This window comes from Hyla sarda, chromosome 7, assembly GCF_029499605.1.
Source record: "Hyla sarda isolate aHylSar1 chromosome 7, aHylSar1.hap1, whole genome shotgun sequence".
Taxonomy (NCBI): Eukaryota; Metazoa; Chordata; class Amphibia; order Anura; family Hylidae; genus Hyla; species Hyla sarda.
In genome coordinates, this window is record NC_079195.1 from 137,192,716 (window position 1) to 137,210,418 (window position 17,703).

Sequence of the window (17,703 nt, forward strand, 5' to 3'; positions counted from 1 at the left end):
CATTAAATTGCTCCAATAAGAGAGACCTGGAGCAGTTTGAATGGAAGAGTGGTCCAACATTCCGGCTGAGAGGTGTAAGAAGCTTATTGATGGTTATAGAAAGCAACTGATTTCAGTAATTTTTTTCCAAAGGGTGTGCAACCAAATATTAAGGGTGCCAATAATTTTGTCCAGCCTATTTTTGGAGTTTGGTGTGACATTAGGTCCAGTTTGCTTTTTTTCCTCCCATTTTTGGTTTAGTTCCAATACACAAAAAGGGAATAAACATGTGTATAGCAAAACATGTGTTACTGCAATCTTTTTCTGTGAGAATTTAAAAAAAAATATATTTTCTTCATAAATTTCAGGGGTGCCAACATTTACAGCCATGACTGTATAGTAAAACGATCCAGTAGTGCTTTTCCACTCCTGTCCATCAGTAAACTAAATTGGGAATGTTTGTTGGATTTCCTTAGTAGTATGCAGGTGATAAAATTGTCTTTGCATCAGGAATTGCCCAAGTACTTAAGATATAGTCAAATCATAACCAGATATGAGAGTTGGGAAGCACTGTTCTAGAGGGGTGGTCATCTAAGAGAAGAGGGCTGACACGAATTTTCAGCAAAGAAGTCTAAAATAATCACAACAACTTAAGTACTGAAAGTAGCAATTTTTATTTGAGTTAAAATTATTTACAAAAAAACCCAAAGACATACTTCATGAAACTGGTACAAACGATTTTATTTTCCTGCCGTTGGCTTTAGCTCCAAAGATCACAGCTGAGAAATACTGTATAAAATAAAAATAGGATTGGATTCAGAAAAGTACTCTACCATTCTAGTCTCCAATGGCTTGTATTTACAGAAATATATACATAGGAAAAAAAAAAAAAAAAAGGTTCATTTTTTTATTTTATTTTTAGTAGAAATTAGGATGATGGGAGTTTTAGCAAACCAATGTACTGTGATCAACAAAACGGGTCCCAGCTCAAACCTACAAGTAAGAAACTGTGAATAACCTCAGTGGCTAAAATGCCAGAGCACATCCTAAGGATCACAGAACTGAGCAGGCATGAAGTGAACAGATACAATTCTGGCTTGCTTTGAGAAAGACAAGCTCAACCTTATATGCATAATTAAAAGGGTTGCCCAAGATTAAAACAAAACATGGTGTTATTTTTTTTTTCCAAAAACAGTGCCACACCTGTCCAGGGGTTGTACCTAGTACTGCAATTTAGCATCATTAAAAAGGAAATAAGGTTGGGCTGCAAGACCACACACAACCTGACACGTATTGCACTGTTACTAGAAAATCCCTTTAATTCAAAGGAGCTCTCTGCCTGATAAAAGTCATGTCAGGTGAACACTACACGAAAGATCTGAAATAGAAACTGTTTGGTCTGAATTAGAACGTGCTTTAAAAAAAAAAAAAAACAAAAAAAAAAACTCCCTACATGTCCTAAAAATTATAAATAAAAACCATGCCCAGTGTTAAGACAATGCACCTCTGATGTGATATTCAATAGAAAAAAAGAAACATTTTTTTTAAATGAGATGAAAAAGGAAAAAAAACTTATTTGCATAATATGAAAAAGAAAAAAAAAAAAACTAGGAAAAATCTGGGCAAACAATTTTTTTTTACCTACAGTGGTAAAATATTTCTCAGGTGTCAGATATTGTGCCACAGCTATCTAAAGTATACGAAGGAATAAACTTGACAGGATGTGGCATTAAAAACAAATCCTCCATTCTGTATAGTTGTCTGCAAGTAAGTTAAAGAGGACCTGTGGTTGAATCAGAAATAGCCGTTCTTTAGTATGCGCAGATAGGTTAGGGAGTGGCTGACGGTATATTGATCAGCACCCTCCCCCCCCCCCCCCCCCCCCCGACTATCAGCCCCAGACTATCAGGGTTTTTATTGCCACACTCTCATGAACCCATACTTACTTTATTAACCCCCCCACTCCCTCATACCATATGACTTCCTGGGTGCAGTTATCCGTTGCCAGTGCTATGAGGTCCCCGGGTTTTCTCCACAGTGCTGTGCTGTATTTTTTACTCTTCTGCTCTGCTTATGCGTATGCGGAAGCAGAAGAGGAACGAGCCATGCACAGCACTGTAGAGACCAAAAAGACAATGGAGAACAACTGTGCCCAGGATGTCATCTGGTATGATAGAGGAGGAGTTAATGCAGTAAGTAAGGGTCAATGAACGGAAGGGTGGCACCCCCCCCCCCCCATCATTGCCTGCACGGTTACACACCACATATTGTAATGAAGTGCCCATCAATCTGATTCAGACCGTCAAATGGGGAAAAAAAAAAGAAAAAAAAACACTTACCTTAAAGGACATCTGCAGTGATATAACACTTCTCCCCTATCCACAGGACCAGGACCCCCCCCCCACAATCTTCCAAACAGGCCCCAGCATTGCTGCTCTGAGCATCTAATGCCCGTAGTGTTGTCCTCACTGAGGTCGAAAGTACGCCCCCTCCACATACAGCTCTATGGGACAGGCACGAATGCTGCATCTCTACCTCTCCCATTGAACTACATGGAGGAGGTGTATCGGCTGCAGAGTCATGCTGCAGCCGGCACACATCCTGCACGGGAGAGCTGTAGCAGAGCAGTGGCCCCGTGCAGGAGGTCGTGAGGGGGAACCCTGCATTTGAACCCCCCCCCCGCGATCAAACACTTATCCCCTGTGGATAGGGGATAAGTGTTATCACTGCAGATGTCCTTTAAGAACGGAGGGAGCTACCTGTTCACATTATAAATTATGTGAAAAGTCACCCCCCCCCCCCCACAACCTATCTGCACAGACTAAACAAGTCCTCTAAGGAAGGCTGAATACACACAGCACTAGCATAAATACAGACATAACTCTGCAATAGTATTTAGAACTTGTAGTTTACCTAATATGGGCATCTTACAGAATGAAAATAACATTCTCACACTATTGCAAAGATGAACATCTAAAAAAAAAAATATAAAAGACCACAAAAAAAAAAAAAAAAAAAACAGTACTTTCATCCACAGATGCAGCTCAGCCCCATTCAAATGGTACCTCTATAGAGACTATGATAACAGCTTTTCCATGCATGGGCCATAATACCAGTTTATGCAAGAGGCCCGATATTTTTATTCACTTCTTCACGCTTTTCATAAAGATAAAGTGCTTTGTATATGGTCAAAGAACTATTCATGTTTACTCCTAAAACACAGATCATAAAGGAGTTCTGTAGTGAACGTGACCCAGGCAGACTGCTGGAAAAAGGAGTGACGGCCCCAGCATGGAGTGACGGCCGACACGCCCCCTCCACTACTCCTTTAAGTTACAGGCAACAGACTAAATTTAAAGGGACACTCTGCCCCTAGACATATTATGCCCTCTCCAAAAGGACAGGGGAGAAGATGTCTGATCGTGGGGAGTCCAGCCTCTGGGGACCACCATTATCTCCAGGCCGGCACCCAGGTGTTCTTATGTTTAGAACGCTGGTTCCAAGCAACTGTGGTCGTGCCGTCACGCCCCCTCCCATAGACAAGAATGGGGGGGATTGGGGTGATATCAGGACCACCCGAAGCCAGCGTTCTGAACATAATGTTTAGAAAGCTGGAGTGCCTGCCTGGAGATCGTGGGGGTCCTTTGCATAGGGGATAAGATGTCTAGTGGTGGAGTACCCCTTTAAAAAGGAAAGCAATATCAATAATAACCTCAGATTTCTGCTGCAGACACTTTGAAAAACTCAGCTTGTAAGAACAAAAGAAAACCACGCCACAGAATGGAGAAACATTGCCCACAAGTCATTTGGGTTTTGGGGAATATGTATGTGTGAGTATGTGTAGAATATATATATAAAAAGCAGTGCCGGTTCCCTACCGTTTTTTGACATTATATATATATATATATATATATATATATATATATATATATATATATATATATATATATGTCAAAAAACGGTAGGGAACCGGCACTGTATCAATGGACTTCAAGTCCCAGGTGGGTGCTCAGCTTCAAAAGGTTCAAACTCCAAACCTTTCAACGTAAATTCCAAAGAAGGAAGTGGCACTTATGAGGCCTTTCTCAAGGCTTGAGAAAGGCCTCATTGTGAGGCTGAAACGTCACATTGACTTGATAGGTGAATAAACACACTGCTTTTTGCAACTTGTAGTGCCGCTTCCTTCTTTGGAATATATATATATATATATATATATATATATATATATATATATATATATATATATATATATATATATATTATACACACACACAGGTTTTTCTATAACTGGATCTAATCCTTTGTTAGGCATAAATAACATTTTCATATAGGAAGCCATGCTGAGCAGTGAAAATAAAGCAAAACATAACTTCTCATATACAGGCTCATGCTTGTAATGGTTCAGCAGATTGGGATACTGAAAGATATATAGGACTTTTTAGCATTGAGTTGAAACTGTCTTTATTGCCAATAGCAACCAGATCAACTTTAATTTGTAAACTATTTTAGAAAAACGAATGTCAAAATGTGATTTGTTTCTATGTACTACATGGCCAGTTTTGCTATATGGGACTCATAATGTTAAATAGTTTGCCTGTCCCTTACTCATGTGTCACAGGGTACGCCAAATAAATAAAAGGAGAACAGTCAGGCAATCTCATATAATGCTATAAAACATTTAAAGCAAGTCTGATAAAAAAAATGCATATGGAACCAGTAACATTGTAACATACTCTTTAACAAAGGATACAGATGATACCTATTAATCCTGTAGTTTTTTTTTTCTTGCAGGTAATGCATTCCTATGGCCCAAAGTAGTGTCAGAGAGGCGTGGTCTAGGGTCTTCTCTGCCTCCCCGCCTATACTATAGATCCCCACCCATTGACAGACAGGCCAAGCCTGGCTTACACCGCCAAGCATTCAAAATGACAGTGGGGAGAAAGATGGGAGCCTGTATCTCTGCAAAGGGTAAACAATGTTCGGCCCTAAAATATATGTAACCACATCCTTATGAGAAGGTCAAGCATCAACAAGTGTCCACACCTGTTAGGTTTTTCAAGTAAAGAAACCAAACAAAAACATTGGAACCATTTACATTCACTCATTTTGTTTTTTTTCTTTTATAGCCTGTTTCAAATGAATAGGGCTGAGCTGCAGTTAACCTGCCTGATGAATAATGAAGGTGTTGTTGTGTTTTGCCGTTCAGAGGGGGGAATCTAGGCCTATACAGAGGATACACTGGAGGTCTATCCCAAGGACAAGCCATCAACTTGAAATCCACATTAAGGCCCACTATAAATGTCTGTAATGCATGGAAACTGGATGTATTTACTGTTTGTATGTTATTTACTTAGGAGATACACAGTTACCTGTCTGGTATTCACTTCTCTTTTTTTCCTTAAAATTAACAAGGTGGGGGAGGCAAAAGTCCAAGTAATAGTAAAAGATGAGCTGAAAAAACGCCATCTATGGTGAGCTTAGTGGGCATGCAGATATTCTCTATTTACTTCACCAGTCTTATTAATATCTATCCACTGGTGAACAGCAAATATGCAACATTTGCTCTACTACTGCTATCAGAAAGTAAGACTGTTTAGTTGGAAAACCCGAGTGAAGTCTGAGTTAATTTTTGTCAACCACATTCGATCATGAAGAAATAAGTTTTAAAAGCCTTTATATTGTTTCAACCCTGCAAGTAAATCCTTAAAGTAAGAATCTCAAGACATTTTTCAGAAAGCTAAGGACAACGGACTACTCACAATCTGGACCGGTTTGGATAATTTGTAAATAAAATAGGGGAAAAAATGTAAAACACATATATAAAGCCACTCTTTGGAAAGTTAGACTTGCCTTCTTGCATCCCTTAAAGAATGAGAAACATATACAACCTTCACTTACTCTTCTTTTGTAAAGAGTAAAATTTTGGGCAAGAGTGCAATATTAGTTGATTCTAGAAATAGTCTCAAAATCAATATATCTTATTAACATTTTCACATAAATATTGCTAAAAACTCAACTAATATGAATTGTATACACAAACCTTAAACTAACTACATTGCTCCTCTACCTTTTTTTTATTTTTTTTCGCTTTTTTTCTTTTAGACAAAAAGGCAGAGATGCAGTTTGGCTGTTAACTATATGGCTTAAGTAGGGTCTCTGTGTTACAGACAGTCAATCTGTTATGATCAGCTGTATCCAGGCAGAGAGAGTGTGTGATATATTCTGTATACAGATCATCAGCAGAACATTTATCTAAGCTCTTCTCAAAATGTTCAACCTAACACATATAATCCTCGCTCCTCTTAAGTAGGTTATCTAAGTGCTCAATTCCTTGCTTTGAGCTTGAAGTGGCCTTTCCAAGCGGTGGCATGAATATGTCCGACACTTAGGATCGAGTTTCATGTTAAGAATGCTGCTGTTTTATCATACTAAAAAAAGAAAAAACCCAAGACATAATTGAAAGGTGCAAAAAACTTGTGCATTTCAGCGGAACGTTTAAGAGTCTGAAAATGCATCAAGGACCCAATAGCGCAGCTGAAGGCATTTTTTCCTTGCCACGCAAAGCTTTGCAGGTTATTGTGGCCAATACAAAGGAACAAGGAAAAAACACTCCCTGAAAGTAAAGTAAGGGCACACGCCTTCTCATTTATATTAGTCCAAGATGACACCTGAGATGGACCACCTGTAAATAGAAAAATAGATCCTACTGAGTTCATTTTGTACAACTGAGCTACTGACAAAGCACATCCTATCTAGCACTCTGGCATACTCCACTGAGCCAACCCATGCCTTGTGTAACATTTGGTGCTGCACAGCTTCACAAATTTGACAACAGAACTGCTTTAAAAGGTATCCATAAGTCTTAAATTAAGAATAAATGGGGTGGGTAGGGGGGTCAAAGTGTATATATACAGAAAATATATTTCTGGGACAAAGTGTTATGATTGGAAGCATCTAGTACAAAAGAGTAAGCAAAATAGCCAATAAACAAAATCTGTTAACAGTATCCTGAAAAGTTTTACATAACTAACATTTTGGAAGCATTGAAAGACTATTACAAAGCAAAAAAAAAAAAAAAAAAACTAAAGGGAAAAACAAACAAAAGGAAAAAGCAGCCTTTTGTCCAGAAATAAAGAGCTCCAGCGTTGTTTGGACTCACACCAGTTGAGATGTCATTGTACCTGGCTGGCATGTAATGCAGTACTTCAACAGTGAAACAGCAGTTGCATGATCAGCAGCAAATAATTCTTTGCAAGTTTACATTTCTCTCTTAACTGGCCATAACCAAACATATCCAGAGGAAATAAATAGAAAAATGTCATTTTGCGCAGAACTCAAATACTGCGATGATTAAAACAGCTGGGTCTTATTCATCTACAGAACCTCTGGTCCGTATGTTTAAATCCAATGCGAGTTCAGCTGTAACCTGGTTGAAGTGGCAAATTCAAGCTCAACAAAACGGCTAAAAGGGAGTCCCGTTTGCATTTTCAATGTAAGTCGCACAGAAAATTGCGCTCAGTGCATCTTCATGGACTCTTATACATGACTTGTTCCTTTTATATAAGGAGTTTATCCAGCATTAATAAGTCTGTCAATATAGATACCTAGCAGTGTTCCAAATACTCAATGACTCTGGAAATTGACTTTTGCCCTGTTGTTCCCACGGCACACTAGAAAACACAAAAGAAAAAGAAAAACTTAAATTATTGGCCAGACATTAATATATTTGCACAAGTTACTCAAAACTAGAGTACATTGAATTTAGAACATGAATTTTGCTGTACGTGTGCACTTTTTCTGAATTTATGGCCTGTTCGCCTCCTGCTGTTGCTTGGCAACAACAACTCTCAGCATGCACAGCCAAAGGGCTGAGGAGTTGTAGTTTTGCAACAGCTGGAGGCACACAACTCTCAGTATGCCCTTCGGCTGTCAATGCATGCTGAGTGTTGCAGTTTTTCAACAGCTGAAGACACACTGGCTGTGAAACAGAGTTTGTGTCCTTACTCAGTGTTACGCAACCAGTGTGCCTCCAGATGTTGCAAAAATACAACTCCCAGCATGCACCAAGAGACTGTACATGATAGGAGTTCTAGTTTTGCAACAGCTGGAGGCACACTGGTTGCGAAACAGAGTAAGGACACAAACTCTGTTTCACAGCCAGTAAGCCTTCAGCTGTTGCAAAAATACAACTCCCAGCATGCACCGAGACCGTACAAGCTCGCACTTCTAATTTTGCAACAGCTGGAGGCACACTGGTTGCGAAACACTAAGTAACAAATCATCAGTGTTTCACAACCAATGTGCCTCCAGCTGTTGTATATCTACAACTCCCAGCATGTATGGTCTGTCAGTGCATGCTGGGAGTTGTAGTTTTGCAACAGCTGTGAATGTACAGGGTAGAATAACACAGTCGGGTCTGATGCAAGTTTGAGATGCAGCAAATTTTCCGCCGCAGCTCAAACTCCCAGTGAGAAACTCAATGTAAACCCCCGTCCACGTGAATGTATCCTAAAAACACTACACTACACAAAATAAAAAGTAAAACCCTACATATACATACACCCTTACACCATCCACCCCCCCACCACCACCAATAAAAAAACGTCTTGTACGACACGGTTTCCAAAACAGAGCCTCCATATGTTGAAACACAACAACTCCGAGTATTGTCAGACAGCCACTGACTGTCAGGGCATGCTGGGAGTTTTGCAACAGCTGGGGGAAAACAGTACCGTAGGGTATTCTGGTGGCGGATGCAAATCCCTAATTTAGGCCTCAAATGCGCATGACTCTTGCTTTGGAGCCCTGTCGTATTTCAAGGCAACAGTTTAGGGCCACATACGGGGTATTTCCTTACTCAGGAAAAATTGCGTTACAAGTTTTGGGGGGCTTTTACTCCTTATGAAAAGGTAAAGTTGGGGTCTACACCAGCATGTTAGTATCCATTTTTTTTATTTTTTACACTAACATGCTGGTTTTGCCCCATACTTTTAATTTTCACAAGCGGTAAAAGGAAAAAAATAAGGTAAAAAAAAAAAAAAAAAAAAAAAAAAGAAGACCCCCAAAATTTGTAATGCAATTTCTCCATTTGGAACAGTAGGCTGTGCAAATGAAAAATTTAATTTTTCATTTTCATGGACCACTGTTCCAAAAATCTGTCAAAAGTGGGGTGAAAATGCTCATTGCACCCCTTATTACATTCTGTGAGGGATGCATTTTCCAAAATGGGGTCACGTGGGGGGCTTTGTAAACACACATGGCCCCCGACTTCTATTCCAACCAAAATCTCTCTCCAAAAGCTCAATGGCGCTCCTTCTCTTCTGAGCCCTGTAGTGCGCCCAGAGAGCACTTTACATCAACATATGGGGTATTTCCATACTAAGAAGAAATGGGGTTACAAATTTTGGGAAACTTTTTTCCAATTACCCCTTGTGAAAATGAAAAATTTGGGGTAAACCCAGCATTTTAGTGAAAAAAGTAAAATTTTTCATTTTCCCGTCCAACTTTAGCGAACATTTGTCAAACACCTGTGGGGGGTAAAGGCTCACTGTACCCCTGTTACGTTCCTTGAGGGATGTAGTTTACAAAATAGTGTGCCATGTGTTTTTTTTTTTTTTTTGCTGTTCTGGCACCATAAGGGCTTCCTAAATGAGACATGCCCCCCAAAAAACATTTCAGCAAAATTTGCTTTTAAAAAGCTTAATGGTGCTTCTTCTCTGAGCATTGTAGTCCGCTTGCAGAGCACTTTACGTCCACATGGAGTATTTCCATACTGAGAAGAAATGGGGTATCAAATTTTCAGGGGAAATTTCTCCTATTCTTGTAAAAATGGTAAATTTGGGGGAAAAAAACAGCATTTTAGTAAAAAAATTAAGTCATTTACACATCCGACTTTACCAAAAAGTCGTCAAACACCTGTAGGGTGTTAAGGCTCACTGTACTCCCCTTGTTACTTTCCTTGAGGGGTGTACTTTCCCAAATAGTACGCCATGTTTTTTTTTTTGCTGTTCTGGCACCATAAGGGCTTCCTAAAAGAGACATGCCCCCCCATAAACCATTTCAACATAATTCACTCTTCAAAATCCCATTGTCGCTCATTTTGTTCTGAGCCCTTTTAGTGCACCCACTGAGCACTTAACATCCACATGAGGTATTTTCTAACTCAATAGAAAATGGGTTACAAATTTTAGGGGGCTTTTTTTCATTTTACCTTTGTAAAAATAAAAAAATAAACTGGGTTTACAAGAACATGCGAGTGTAAAAAATGAAGATTTTGAATTTTCTCCTTCACTTTGCTGCTATTCCTGTGAAACACCTAAAGGGTTAAACTTTCTGAATGCTATTTTGACTACTTTGAGGGGTGCAAATTTTATAATGGGGTACTTCTAATATGAAGGCCCTTCAAATCCACTTCAAAACTGAACTGGTCCCTGAAAAATTAAGATTTAGAAAAATTTGAAAAATTGTGAAAAATGTAAAAATTGCTGCTGAACTTTGAAGCCCTCTGATGTCTTCCAAAAGTAAAAACATGTCAACTTTATGATGCAAACAAAGTAGACATATTGTACATGGGAATCAATATATAATTTGGGATGTCCATTTTCCTTATAAGCAGGGAGTTTCAAAGATTAAAAAAAATGCAACATTTTCACATTTTATATCAAATTTTCCACCAAGAAATTATGTAAGTATCGACAAAAATTTACCACTAACACAAAAGCTGAATATGTCACGAAAAAACACTCTTAATCAGAATGAAAAGTAAAAACATTCCAGAGTTATTATTGCTTATGTATATCATCAGTAAGCATGGCTCCTTATATCTCACCCAAACCTGTTACTGACTCTCCTCAACAATCTTGTCTTAAGGTGAAAAAGGGTTTGGTCCTTAAGGGGTTAAGACAAGATTGATGAGGAGAGTCAGTAACAGGTTTGGGTGAGATATAAGGAGCCATGCTTACTGATGATATACATACCAAGGAGCCTGTTGCAGTAAGCATGGCATCTATAGTTCAGCCACTTAAATGCAAAAGGTGGTGATGGGTTTCATGCTGGATAATGCCTTAGTGACGGATCAATGTTAATGGTTCCTCCTCGGAACCACACAGACCATGTCCTTCTGATGCACTTCTGTTATATGTTCACTAGACTGGAAGATTTGCACCAACATTCTACACATGCTTACAAATGCATTTACATAAGGGTCAGGAGTTCAAGCACTAATACTTCCATATCCGTAATATAAGAGATACCAATTAAAATTTGAGGCCTGTTTTATTTTAGTAAAGATGTTTGCTATACTGTCAAAATAAGGTGAGCAAAACTTTTTTTTTTTATAAAGACATTCGACATTTATAGAAAATGAAACCATTATTCTACCAGTAAATGACCCACTCAAATTTTGCTTTGGCTTTTTGATTTTTTCCTTCCAAGAGCTATAACTTCAACACCAGATTTGCCTAAATAACCTGCAGAAAACAACCAACAGCTGCCTGATATGAAGGGGTTTTCCTGAATTTATTAATTCCCAACAGATGATTTATCAGGTTGATCTGGTCAATTGAGTAATTGGTTACTTACTGTAAGATTCATGAAACTGAGAAACTTTTTCAGCATTTCAGTCATTATTGAAAAGTCTCCATCGGGTAAATGACTTCGTACAGTAGTCACATTCATCTGAAAAACATTAAGTATATTACAAACCATTTCTTTACTGAGCTGAATATTAAATGTAGAGTGCATTTAGAAAGTTTTCAGACCTTTTTTTATTGCAGAATTGTGCTAAAAAGAAAAAAAAAAAAAAAAAGAAAATCTAATTTTCTGTCATGATGCTGCACTCAATACCCCATAAAGACAAAAGTGAAAACCGAAGATATAAAATCTTTGTAATATTTAAGTTTTTCTTTTTCTATAAATGAGCAGTCAGACAATTTCCTCAGGACTTCGTTGAGGCCCCTTCAGCAGTGATTACAGTTTCCAGTCTTCCTGGGTCCAATGCCACAAGGTTTGTACCCTTGAATTTGGAGATTTTCATCCATTCTTCTCTGCAGATTCTCAAGCTCTGTAAGGTTGGAAAGGGATCGTCTAGACAGCCGGTATCAGGTCTCCCCAAAGATGTTCTACTGGGTTTGAATCAGGGCTCTGGATGGGCCACTCAAGGACATTCATAGAGTTATCTCTAAGCCACTCGTGTGTTTTCTTGGATTTGTGCATTGGATAATGGTCTTTTTGGAAGGTAAAGCTTGGGCCCAGTCTAGGGTCCAGAGCACTCTAGATCAGGTCTTCATTAAGAATATCTCTGTACTTTGCTCTATTCAAGCTTTCCCTCAACTTTGACCAGTCTACCGGTCCTAACCACTGAAAAACACCTACAAAGTATTATGCTGCCACCACCATGGTATTGGGTCAGTGATCAGCAGTGTCTAGTTTCCTTAAAGGGGTACTCCGCCACTAGACATCTTATCACGATCCTCCGGCCCCTCCCATGCCTGATGACTGGCGATGCAGGCGCCGGAGGATTGTGACGTCACAGCCCCACCCCCTCGTGGCGGCAGATAATACGGGGTGCTGCAGGAAAGATTGTGGGGGTTCCCAGCGGCAGGACCCCCGCAATTAGACATCTTATCTCCTATGCTTTGGATAGGGGGGTAAGATGTCTTGGGACGGAGTACCCCTTTAAGACATGATGCTTATAATTAAAAGGACAAAAACGTACATCTTGGTTTCATCGGATCAGAGAAAATTGTTAGTCAGTCAGTCCTTTAGGTGATTTTTGGCAAACTCCAGTCCTTTTTACTAAAGTGAGACTAACTTCTGGCCACTCTGCTCTAAAGCCCAGATTGGTGGATTGCTGCAGTGATGGTTGATCACCTTAAAGCTATATCTATCTATCTATCTATCTCTCTATCTATCTCTCTATATCTATCTCTCTCTATCTATCTCTCTCTATCTATCTCTCTCTATCTATCTCTCTCTATCTATCTCTCTCTATCTATCTCTCTCTCTATCTCTCTCTATCTCTCTCTATCTCTCTCTCTCTATCTCTCTCTCTCTCTATCTCTCTCTCTCTCTCTCTCTCTCTCTCTCTCTCTCTCTCTCTATCTCTCTCTCTCTATCTATCTCTATCTATCTATCTCTATCTATCTATCTCTATCTATCTATCTCTCTATCTATCTCTCTATATCTATCTCTCTATATCTATCTCTCTATATCTATCTCTCTATATCTATCTCTCTATATCTATCTCTCTATATCTATATCTATCTATCTCTCTCTCTCTCTCTCTCTATCTCTATCTATCTCTATATATATGGTCACTTTACCCTTTAGTCCTTGATAAAGCCACAGCTTGTGGTGAAACGTCAGGGAGGGTGGTGTGTGTTAGGTTTTAATCACTAGTGGACACTCCAGTACATTGTTGTGGACTGCAGCCACAACAAGATAATATAAGCATGCAGTGACGTGCAGCAGAAAAGATCAGTACTGGCTGGAGATATGTCCATTATATTTTAACTTTTTTTGTTGGAAGAATAAAATTTATGTTTTAGGTACTCCGGGTATTAGTGGGTGGTAAACCAGGGTTTCAGTGATCACTCAGTGATCAATTGTAAATAATATTTGTGGAAATTAACCCCCCACCCATAGGTCCAGTCCTTACAACCTATTATTAGGTTCTTTGTCACCTCTTGCCAAGACCCTCCTTTTGGTTAGGCTGACAGCTCTAGTAAGAGCCCTGGTTGTTCTAAATGTGTTCCATTTAAGAATTATGAAGGCTAGTGTGTTCTTGAACACTTTCAGTGCAGCAAACATTTTCTTTTGTACCCATCTCCAGCTTTGTGCCTCCACACAATCCTGCCTGAGCTCTACAGGCAGTTCTTTCTTTCTCATGGCTTGGTTTTGCTCTGATATGTATTGTCAGCTGTGAGACCTTGGATGAGTCTTTCCATATCATGTCCAATCAAATGACTTTGCCACAGGTGACTCCAATGAAGGTGTAGAAACATCTCAGAGACGATCAAGAGAATTGGGAAGCCCCCAGAGCTAAAATAAATGCCATAACAAAGGGTCTGAATATTTATGTCCATGAAAAAATTTAGTGTTACATTTCTAATAAATGTGCAAAAAAAAATTTAAATTTCATTTCCACATTCCTCATTATGGAGTATGGAGTGAAGAATGATGGAGAGAAAAAACAAATATTTTTAGGTAAAGTGTAGGTAAAGTGATGAAGCAAGACATTTAGGCCTAAATGTAGGCTGTATGATATTCTTTGAAAGGGTCTTTCCATCTTGAAATTTTGCTCCACATGCAACCTGTTCACATAACTCACAGAGTTGTAAAAACAATGTAGCTTGCAGGGCTAAGTCATTTCTGCAAACTCCCATTAAAAGTCAATGGGAGTTACTTCCCCACTTCAGCTGCTTTTACTGGCCACAAACAGTCCAGAGGGGACTGGGAAAATGAATTTACGAGATGGGAATACCCCTTTAAGGGCTGACTGCACATGAAGGCAGCAATTGGAAAACATTTCTGAAGAACAAAATTTACCATTGAATAAAAAGTATATGTAGACACTAACCGGACTTTCCTGACAGAGGCAGCCCAAAAGCAAAGCTGTGTACGAGGCAACAATACAGTCTTCCATGTGCTTGCCCGCATGCTGGAGAGCTGCAAATAAATCAAAAAGTATTACATTCAGTTTTAAAACTTTATATTGACTGGGCTGCTCCTACAACAAAGTGGTTAAAATGGGCACTGTCAGATCAAAAAATGGTGTGTGTTGTTGTTACTACTGGAAATTAAAGACCTGTTGTAATTGGGTTGTTTACATTTTTTTTAAATATATTTAATAAAGCAAAATGGCTCCTGAAAATCTCACCACTAGGGGTCCTCATACCTAATGGGACACTAACTTGTCCTGCAGCAGCATTAACTTATCCATGAGAGAAATTACTCACAGACAAGGCTGCATGAGCAGACACACCAATCACCTCCCACCACCACAAGGAGGGACACGCCCCTTCCCCTGAGAGGATTTTTAACACTGTGCGCTAAAGAAGAGAGATATTTTTATAAAAAAAAAAATATATAGGCAACAGAAGAATAAAAAATTAGATATACATGGTCAGGATTAGGTACCGAGTAACATTAATATTTCTTTTTTGTATAGGGATCTGACAGGTACGCTTTAAACAATTTATTTTCCTATAGGTTAACTGTCTTTATGCAATACCAACAGATCCCATAAAAACTTCTATTAGGTTAGAGCTTATGGTTTAGGCCATATTTTGCTGCTTGTCAACATGGTGGGACCCCTAAGAAAAGGAGCACCCTATGGCTTTCAGGATATCATATGAATTTTAGGCCCCACCCCACATCAGCAAAGGATTGGAGCTGGCTAAACAATACCGTACCCTCAGAAGTGACCCCATGTGGTCTGCAAAGTTTTTATCTCAGAAAGATATGTATTAGTTGGACCAGAAACTGATCTCTTTGCTCCTTGGTCAGCTAGCAGTGATGCACAGCTGTCTGTGACAGTCGCAGTTCATTCAAGATATATCAGTCATGCTGCAGGAATAAGCACCCACTTGTGACAAGTATATTTATCATTGGGCGTTCAAGAAAGAAGATGGAGGCCCTTGGGGACTGTTATCTATGGAAATGAATGGGGCAACTAAAGTACACATCTGCATCCATTTTTCATTTCTGACATGACACAGACAGATAGCTTTAACATATGGCAGAAACCCAGTTTGAACGAGGGATTTAGAAAATACCAATGTATTTTTATTATTTATTAAATGCCACTTATTTACTGTAAAAGATGAATTCTATACTAATTAAAAGCATTGGAATACATAGTGGTACACTGACCTACAGCAGTTTAGGATGTGCCTCTAGCACATCCAAATGGACAGGAGCTAAAGGCAGACCTGGTGGCTTTTGTTATGCCCCGGCTGCCATGGTAAGGATAAGCACATAGCGATCACATTGCAGAGTGTTGATAGAAAGAGACAGAAGGAGCTCCCTCTGTCAAACTCCTTAAAGGATTAATTAGTTATCAAAGTTTACTTTGGACCCAGAATATACGGCAGGAGCCCATTGCTCGCATCAGAGACCGCAGGTCCTGGCTGCTCTGCGATCACTATGATGTAGGGCTGGGCGGTATACCGGTTCATACCGAATACCGAATTTTTTGGGCTGCACGATATGAATTTTCCCCCATACCGCAATACCGGTTGGGCCCCTCCCCCTTGGGAATGTATTATCAGCCTAGCGCAGCGCTGTCCCCATCGGGGAACTAACCCCATGTTACCCGCCAGCGCTGTTCTGCCCCCCAATTAATGATCAGCCCAGCGGGGTACGGGCATGCTGGGAGATTTATTTTTGCAATTTCCGGAGGTCCGCAGGTTTGAGACCACTGCTGTACTCTGTATCCCTAGGCCCGCACTGCAAAAGATACAGAAAATAAACTTTTAACTCACCCACCTCGGCCGCACGCTGGGGACGAGGGAGGACAGCTGTCAGCCTATCACCGGCCAGAGCGATGCCCCGCCCCGGCTAGTGATAGGCTGAGCCCACTGTCATGTAAGAAATCGGAAGACGGCCGTGAGGATCAGATCATCCAAGATGGCGGACTGAGCTCTCATCCCCTGCCTCCTGCCGTCATCATGGGGTCTTCTCTGGTCTGCCCTTGGTCAGACCAGAGAAGTAAACCGCAGATAACACTGACCAGTGCTATGTCTGTGGTGACTAAAAAGTTTAAGTAAAAAATAAAAGGTGAAAAAAATTACTTAGTATCGCTTCATGTGGAAGCGTTCGTTCTATTAAAATATAATGTTATTAATTCCGTATGGTGTAAATGTAAAAAAAAATCCAAAGTCCAAAATTGCCGATTTTCGGTCACATACCAGAAAAAAAATACTAAAAATTATGAGATATAAAGATATATATATATATATATATATATATATATATATATATATATATCTTTATATCTCATAATTTTTAGTATTTTGTTTTCTGGTATGTGACCGAAAATCGGCAATTTTGGACTTTGGATTTTTTTTACATTTACACCATACGGAATTAATAACATTATATTTTAATAATTATATATATATATATATATATATATATATATATATATATATATATATATATATATATATATATATATATATATATAATTATGTGTGTGTGTGTGTACACAACAGGTGCGGCACAGCTCACTCGATCGCCCCTCCCGCTCACGGACCGGACCTCAGTCCATATAACAATAGAAAGAAAAGGAGTTGTCCAGAGCAGGATGTCAAGCAATACGATTTTTATTCAGCGGTAACCGTGGGTGATGACAAGGTGACGCATTTCAGCCGCACTCAGCAGCCTTAGTCATACAAAACACCGCTGAATTAAAATCGTATTGCTTGACATCCTGCTCTGGACAACTCCATTTCTTTCTTTCTTTATATTATATTATATTAATTATATATATATATATATATATATATATATATATATATATATATATATAATTATAATATATATATATATATATATATATATATATATATATATATATATATATATATATATATATAAAAAAATATTATGTTATATTTTATAAAAATATTATATATATATATATATATATATATATATATATATATATATATATATATATATATATATATATATATATATATATATATATATATATATAAA

The 17,703-nt window shown here is 38.8% G+C and overlaps 1 protein-coding gene across 6 annotated transcripts in view; it reads right to left on the reverse strand.

The window, feature by feature from the left end:
- Positions 1-634: 634 nt before the first annotated feature.
- The window catches only part of WAPL (WAPL cohesin release factor), a 119,340-nt gene continuing 102,271 nt past the window's right edge, over positions 635-17,703 (reverse strand). For all 6 annotated transcript variants that reach the window (XM_056530793.1, XM_056530797.1, XM_056530798.1 and 3 more), the window contains 4 exons: positions 14,558-14,646; positions 11,560-11,655; positions 7,584-7,649; positions 635-768 (listed from right to left, as the gene is read on the reverse strand). In XM_056530793.1, coding sequence (XP_056386768.1) covers positions 7,584-7,649; positions 11,560-11,655; positions 14,558-14,646 — 251 coding nt within the window. In that variant the 3' untranslated portion in view covers positions 635-768. The remainder of the gene's footprint in view (positions 769-7,583; positions 7,650-11,559; positions 11,656-14,557; positions 14,647-17,703) is intronic.